This window comes from Nestor notabilis, unplaced genomic scaffold (genome assembly GCF_000696875.1).
Source record: "Nestor notabilis isolate BGI_N333 unplaced genomic scaffold, ASM69687v1 scaffold6786, whole genome shotgun sequence".
NCBI lineage: Eukaryota > Metazoa > Chordata > Aves > Psittaciformes > Psittacidae > Nestor > Nestor notabilis.
In genome coordinates, this window is record NW_009934155.1 from 158,402 (window position 1) to 166,855 (window position 8,454).

The following is an 8,454-nucleotide window of genomic DNA, read 5'->3' on the forward strand; positions in this document are numbered from 1 at the left end:
AACCTTTTACCAAGTCATGGTGAATTCTGCCTTATTTCTTGTGGTCCTGACACACCATATCAACATCATCTGAAAGACTCTGATTTCCTCCCATCTGAAATGTCTATGTCCAGTTAACACTATTCCCAAACACATTCCAGTAATATCCTTCCCATGATCTACAGAGAAAAGTTTCTAGTAAATCCATGCCATTCAATGTTTAATCACAGAAATAAAATAATCTGTTAAATTAATCCTACAGCACTCAAATACACTAGGTATTCTCCCAGTGATGTCAAGATCTATTATCTTCATTCCTCAGATGGAGCTTCCTGTCAGAGTGGCATCAGGGCAGCAATATCAGAGGCATTCTTCCCTCTGTCCAAAAAAAATAAAAACTCTCCCAGCTTTAGCTTCTTTCCTGTGTGATGTTCCCTATAGTAATTTTTTCATTTAATGGGCTTGAGATAGCTCTCCAGGAGAAATGTCTCTCTGTGTTGACTGTCAAATGACACTATTCTCTCACTTTCAATGCAACGAAAGCGTTATCTTCAGGAACAGGGAGACATCAGTTCAACAGTTTACTCCCGGTTCTCATATGACAGGCTTCCTTTGCAAACTAAAAGTTGGTATGAAAGGGGCAAGAAAAGGGAAAGGAAGCGAAAGATGAGAAGGTTAAGTGACAGCTTGCATTTAACTCTCTTGCCTGAGAAAGTTTGCTATTCAGTCTACACAACCAGGACAGAAGTTATTGGAATCATGTTTCAGCTTTTTAAGCTGAATGAATAATGTAATTCCTAAGTTATTTGAAACTGTTTTCAATACCTTTACCAATAGGTTACATTGAAGACAAAAGCTGTGAAATCCACATTATTCCCCTAGTTTACTTTTCAATAACAAGAATAGTCTGCAGGCTTCCCCCCCCCCGCCCCCATTTGCTTAGGTTTGTTAAGTTATTTATCTTGCATCAACATTGCAAATACTTTTCCTTTGCAGACAATAACTTGGGACTTTATTTAGTCACAGTGGAATTTTGCATGACATCACCGCAGTCATTTCAGTTCCACCATAGAAAAAAAGTTTCAATGGCCTGAAAAACCACTTGAGAATAAAGGAAAGAAACTGCCAAATGGAAGTATACCAGATCCCTTCCACCTCTACTGATTCAGAACGGAACAACCTTACCAACATCTCCACTCTGATCTTGAGAGGGAAAGTCAGCATCCAGTACTTCTAAAAATTCATTTTTAAAACACACATGTGTAATTGGACACCTAATATAATTTTCAGTTTAACATTTTTTCCCTGTCTGCTCCATTTTGATTCTTCCTATAATCAACGTAGAAAGCACTTAAAATACTCAGTGGGAAAGCTAAGCAGTTAAAAGTTTTGTTATAGAACCATTTTCTAAACCAGCCTTGCTATACTAATCTACACTTGTTTAAGCACTGTAGCAACCAATTAATCTCAAACTCAGATTTCAAGTCAGTTCACTGGAAAAAGCTCAGTTCAGCTAATGTAACATTACAAGGAATGTAATGAGGGTGGGAGACGGAGAGATGATGACATGTCACAGCCTTGACAATAAGCCAACAAGTCTCAGAGCCAAAGAACCGCTACCCTATTTAAACAAACCCACGTTCTTTTCCATGAAGCAAATCCCATAGAGGAAAGCATATATCCTTTCTTTTACCTGAGAGAGCCTAAACCAGCATTCACTCTTATAGCTTCTGCTCTAAGACCACATTATCAGTGCAGAATTCTAACAACAGATTCTACCATCCTAAGATAGACTTTAAGATGACAGAACATCTACATGTAACAGCTAGACACTTAAGCTTTTTTATAGCTTCAGGGGCTGAAAGGTTAGGAATCAAGTTCATAAAAATCCCTAAAGCATTGACTGAGAGTAAAAAGAAATTTTGAGCCTGCCTTGTGCCTAAACACTTAAATATTCAAAGTTTTGAAGCTAACTCTTATAGCTCAAAAATCTCTCAAAATGGCCACACCCCAAAACTTGCTAACATGTTCCTGACCTAGTAAACCTGGGTTAGATTGTTCAGCCTTACCATTCTTCACCAGACTTGCCATCAAAATATGCAATTATTCTATAGAGGAATAGTTTTCTTAAAGCACAGAAACAGACAGTAGACAATTACTGTATGAACGTATGCTGAGAAATCTCTGAAGTAATCATTCAGTTTCTATTGGATCTGCAGGTGGTTCCATTCAACTAAATATGAACAAATGATGTTTAATTCACTTTTAAATATGTAATTTTTAATCTCTGAAACATAGCTAGTCATGTATTCAACTTCCAAACACTAAATCAATGGCTACTGTCAAGTTACTGTTTGGTAGTTACTACTAAAGCCCTTAATCAGCTGCAAGCTGGACAGTACTCCTGGCTATTTAAGTTTTCACATTATTTCAAAAGTATTTTCCAGCACAACGATTACCATCTGAGTAATGATGATAATCAGAAAAAAGCTTCTGCAATTCACATTCAATAGCTCTGAGAAAGAGTATGAGAATTTTAATTTAGGGGCTTCATGCCCTTGTCTTGCTAACAGTGACTAGAAGCCATATGAGATTTTGGTATGCTTTTATTTTTGTATGAGGAACTGCTCTGAACTTGCCTTCCTAACATTTCTTCAGCTTTTTCCTCAGTCTTGGGGATCCTTCCCCTAAATCCAAAAAGGTAAGTGAAGACCTACAGAGAGGTAGAAAAAGCCAAACTAAAGGTTTGGGAAGACTTGATTAAACAGTTGTGGGGGGGAGGTCTTACATACCAAGCTTCTCAGATTTTAAACAGTACAAAGACTACTGCACAACAATTCGTCATTTGGCAAAGATAAGCTATTGTATCTTCCAGAATAATGGAGAATGTACTGAGGTTACCAGGCAAATATAGATGCTCCTTTGGAACACAGTTCATTCTTTACTCTAGATTTCAGGGGACAGAAAAATTGGTTTTGTTTGTAACTGCTTCTCTCTCTGACTTTCTGCAAAGGAGACAAGATTACAGTGGAGGCTATCTCCAGTTTCATGACCCAAACCAGCAACAGGTAACCCATGCTGAGACAACTTGCAGTCTCAAGATAATAAAGGTGAACTAGCACACACAAGTCTTCCCTGAGAGTGCTACAGGTAGAAGTACTCAGCCATGATACTCTTGTACATACTCCCTACAAGGGTTACTTTGCTCCATTTTGAAGAAAGTATTTTCCAAGCGGCTGTGTTAAAAATCTCTCTTTTCTATATTCATAGCAAGGGAATATAGGGCAAGATTGCAGGCTACTTTAGCAGATTATCCCTGCTTACAAGACTGTGCCTCAACATTCAGCCTGTATCATCCATCCTTATATTCCCACACGAGGGAGAAATCTGCAAAATCTTCATAGCCTGTATCTTGCTGGTCACTGGTACTCAAACTGCACAATCAGCCTAAAATTCAGCTCTTCTTTGTGGCTAGTTTATGCTCATAGAAGCCAAGCATCTAAGTCTGGAAAAAGGAATTCCCAACAGACTGAATTAACAAGGCTAAGGAATCACTTTGAATGTGAGACAGTAGTACTACATAGTTTACCAGTATTTTTCATATGAATTATGAACATGGCTATTGGTATCAATGCAAGTGTGGTAATATTTCAGTCACTTCCAGCGAAAGGATCAAATAATGCACAAAAGAAGCAGTAATACAAGTATAAGGAAAAAGCATTATTCAAATGCATTCCAAAACTCTTTATTTGGAATCAGACTGGAAGTTACTAAAAGCCCAGCAGGAGCTACCGATACATGTGTTTGGAGGATTCCTAACAGTTAGTTACATGTATTACCAATTAACATATTGGGATCTTCTTCCAGATGAAGCTTCCCATTGTTATCAAATATATCTTATTTGTAAATATGAAATCAGATAATGGACAGTTAAAGCAACTTGTCCTCACAACATTCTTAGTCATTGGTGGTCTTAATTAGCTTTGTCCAGTTCATCTACTGAAAATACTATGTTGAATTGTATAAACTAATACACAGAAACTATGAACTTAAGGCAGAATAAATATGCACTAACTCCAACAGTTCTTTATGTTTTATGGTACATGCAAAGAGACCATGACAGTTCTTTAATATACAAGGAGCCCATTACTATATCCCACTGACAATAAGCACAGCACTTAGAGAATCATAGAACAGTTTGGGTTCGGAAGGACCTTAAGATCATCTAATTCCAACCCCCCTGCCATGGGCAGGGACAGCACACACTAGACCATGTCACCCAAGGCTCTGTCCAGCCTGGCCTTGAACACCACCAGGGTTGGAGCATTCACAACTTCCTTGGGCAACCCATTCCAGTGCCTCACCACCCTCACTGTGAAGAACTTCTTCCTTAGATCTAATCTAAACTTCCCCTGGTTAAGTTCAAACCCATTACCCCTTGTCCTATCGCTACAGTCCCTAAGGAGTCCTTGTAGGCCCCCTTCAGATACTGGAAGGCTGCTATGAGGTCTCCACGCAGCTTCTCTTCTCCAGGCTGAACAGCCCCAACTTTTTCAGCCTGTCTTCATACAGGAGGTGCTCCAGCCCTCTTATCATCCTCGTGACCTCCTCTGGACTTGCTTCAACAGCTCCACGTCCTTTTTATGTTGAGGACACCAGAAATATTAAAAATGTTTTAGTCTAAACCCAGCAATTTCAAAACCAGAACTGTTAATACATTTTAACTGAAATCCTGTACATCTCAAATGTTCCTTTAACATAATCCACTTACTAAAAAAATCAAGGTAGTATCAGTCAGACTCTTTATGGGTGTGGTAACCAGAAGATACCTAATAACTAAAAAGCTAGCTGGTTTTCCAACTAGAAGTTACTGAACTCCTTTCACATGTGGACTCAAAAGATAAAAGCACAATCCAGTTCTGTAGGACATAAAAAGAAATCCTAATAGAGTACATAAATGTAACTGTAATTTACAGAGAAGGCTGGAATCAATTTGGGGGATGGGAAATAATGTACACATACTCAAGCATATTGTTAGAGGCCCCTACCAGCAACTCATCTAGAAGACACTATTTGTTCTTCACTGAAATTAACTATAGTCTTATGCAGTCTTAATGCACTTATAAGAAATTAATGATGCACTCAGAAGTTATCTGGGAGCAGAAACAAAACTATGCCACTGACCCAGAGGTGAAACTTTCAAAGGATAGAAATGGCGTCAGTTACATAGCCTGGAAACAAAGTTAAGACTAATCCAATAAAATGTTCCGAAAATAAGAGTAACAGTTTTGAAAATAATCCTAACAAAGAAAAAAAAAACAAAAAAAAAAAAACAAACCAAAACCAGAGACATTGTAAGGCTGAAAGGTACTGACATTACTTACAGCAGGCTAAAAGAAACATGAAAACATACATTTTTTAACCTGAAAAATAAAAGGTCTATTTAAGAAGGGATTGTATCAGTCTTATGACAGAATATGGAACATTACAAGAGATGGAAGAAGCTAGAGCTGTATTTTTAACACACCTTCTGATTATCTGTGTATGCAAGAAAGGAAAGCTGGATTAATGGAAGCACAAAAATGTCAGGTTATCAAGATGTTCCCATCCTGGAAGTGTTCAAGGCCAGGCTGGATGGGGCTCTGAGCAACCTGGTCTAGTGGAAGGTATCGTTGGAACTAGATCATCTTTAAGATCCCTTCCAAACTAAACCATTCTACGATTCTAGGTTCATTTTTCCAGAGCATTTATATACTAAGAAAGAAAAGTAAGTACATACAGATAATTCAAAACATACAAAAGCTTTTGAATTAGATATATAATAAAGAAGAAAAATGGATCTTATATTTTAGCACATAAATGTTCAGTACTCCTGGGGAAAAAAAAAAGAAAAAAACCCTAACATTTCAAGAGATGATAATATAGATAGCAGTAATAAAGGTAAACTTCTTCCTGAATGCATAAATAGCTAAACCTTGCAGCAATATTGAAATCTGATGCAGTACTCGTTAAAAAACAAGTATGCTCAATTCTGTTTTCCATTACAATCTCTTCCCAATCTATTATTTCTCTAATACCACCTCTGGATAAACAAATATCTTCCAATGCATTACGTTTATGGCCACAGCAGAAACATCACAGAAACTAAACAGGAAACATGTATTCCATTATTTAAGAGTATCTCATCCTTACATTAAGACAGACAATAAATGGGATGGTTAATAGAAATTAAGAACATTGTGTTTTACAGGTCTGTGAACTCTGTCAATGACAGCAATTCTATGACTACCATCTTGTGCTGCAGCCTCTTCGTTACACTTCAGCTTCTGCATATACACTAATGTAGAATATTAGGGTTCTTTCATAAATAGAACCCACAGATTTTAAGAACATTTTAATATTACAGTACAATAATCTTAAAGATTATAACAAATTATAAGAATGGAAAAAAGTTCATATTTTTTAATAATAATATTATAGTATTATTAACTTTCCCCTTAAAATAGAAGGTTTAGCGGTCTTGGTTTCCATTGTTACTTATCTAGTCACCAGAACATAAGGTTTGAATTTCTAGGATCAAAAACTGAGCAAAAATTAAGCCCATATACACACCATGTTAGCTCTAAAAGATAAACCAAACTGATAAACATTTATTTAAAAACAGGGAGAGAGACTGTATCTGAATTAGTTATTTAGAAATACAACTTTGCAAACCAACCTAGGGTAGGACTTCAGGAATTATTACATTCTTGCAAAAACATACCACAATAATGCAACACAGAGCTGATGGTTTTATGTGAAATTTTTCACATACTCAAACTTCCCCTCATTCCACAGTTCACAGCATTTACACTGCTCATGGTCCATACCTTATTCACAGTGAAATTCTAAATATAAACTCATGTAAATTTAGCACTAGCAGAGACTAGTGAGACTTCCCTGACACACTGAAGTAATCAGTATTTTACCATAGCTTTAATTCCAAGAGAAAAACTGGTGCTCTGGAAGCTGTGCTGAACCACAGGTACAGGAGAGTCACTAGATAGTGTGGTATTGCCATGAGAAACAATCGACACATCTCACTTAAAATAAGTTATGGTGTTGCTTATTTACATAAAAAGGTGCCAAAGCAAATAAAACTGACAGTCCTCAATTTCATATCTTACATTCCCCTCCTCTTCCAAAAGCTCTACTTGAGTTTGCATTTTTGTACTAATACTCCTACAATTCACTTTACATAATCCATGAGCCTAACAGGATACTGAGCATCCAAATCTACTGTTCTCTTAGTATCTGCCAGATATTCTGCTATTTGCAAGATATGCAGCTTCTACCTTAACATAAGGATGGAAAATTTCTAAGCCATTTATAAAGATCTTTCTTTGATTCCAGTCAAGAACACATCCATAAATAAACAAATAAATAAATAGTTTATTGGCTACAAATGCCCTTCAGGTAAATGCTCCCACATAATAAATATCTTCCCCATCCAAAACACCTCCAACGGAAAATATCTTAAGTAGAGAAACAGAACAACTACTTCTAGGACCCTGCTTGTAAAACCAATACAGCTAAAGATGCTTGCAATAGCAGCCAGAAGGATCAGCAATCAAGGCAATCTAGCACTGCACCTCACAGATATGTCTTCTCTGACACATCTATGTGTTAGTTATTTGTGAAAAGCAGCGATCATAAAAGGACAGCTGATTGAAATCCACATATACCTCACAGAATTTCTGTAACAATGCAGGTGGCAAGAAGTCATGAAGCTTTAACTGAACTGGAGGCCCGGTCCAATTGCTTTGAACAAAGAGCTGCAAACTGCCCACACCAAGTAGAAATATCAGCCTCTGCCTGCAACATAGATAAGAAAAACAATTAGCAACACATTACATTTTTAATTAAGGCTAAGATCTGATTAATTCTTGTATTAATTAAAAACCCTCAGCCTTAAAAAAAAAATAATTAAAAAAAAAATCACTCTCTTACTAGGAAAATACAGCAAATCATAATATTTTAAAGATGGAACTATGAGACTTTGTTTCACTCCTGAAATAAATATGGCAAATTTTTCCTAATTTAAGACTAAGCTCATCTAAGATCATTAGGATATTATTTCTTTATGCACATACAGAAACAAATAATCTATGTCTGCACAAGGCAGGGCACAAGGCAAAAATTTAATCATCCATTTAAAAGATGTAGACTTTTAGGAGACTTACACAAACTTCTGGTTTGTTTTAAAATTCCTTAATGACTTAAAACGTTATTGTATTATCATCAGTCATATGTCAACAAGGTCCCTGTCACATATATAATGTGCCTCCTACCTACAAAAAGTTAACGTTTTAATTGTGTTGGTGTGATAGAAAAATTGGTATGTTAAGGAGCATTGCTGAACTGGTAAAACCTAGTCCTTTCCCCACCCCCACACCCCATGAAAACAGAGACTTAAAGATGCAAGAGTCCTCCACG

At 36.7% G+C, this 8,454-nt stretch overlaps 1 protein-coding gene across 1 annotated transcript in view; it reads right to left on the reverse strand.

Moving 5' to 3' along the window:
- The window catches only part of TTC27 (tetratricopeptide repeat domain 27), a gene marked incomplete at its 5' end in the record, with an annotated part of 110,557 nt that extends 102,724 nt beyond the window's left edge, over window positions 1-7,833 (reverse strand). Inside the window, one exon of the mRNA XM_010017188.1 lies at window positions 7,704-7,833. Coding sequence (XP_010015490.1) covers window positions 7,704-7,833 — 130 coding nt within the window. The remainder of the gene's footprint in view (window positions 1-7,703) is intronic.
- Window positions 7,834-8,454: the final 621 nt, after the last annotated feature.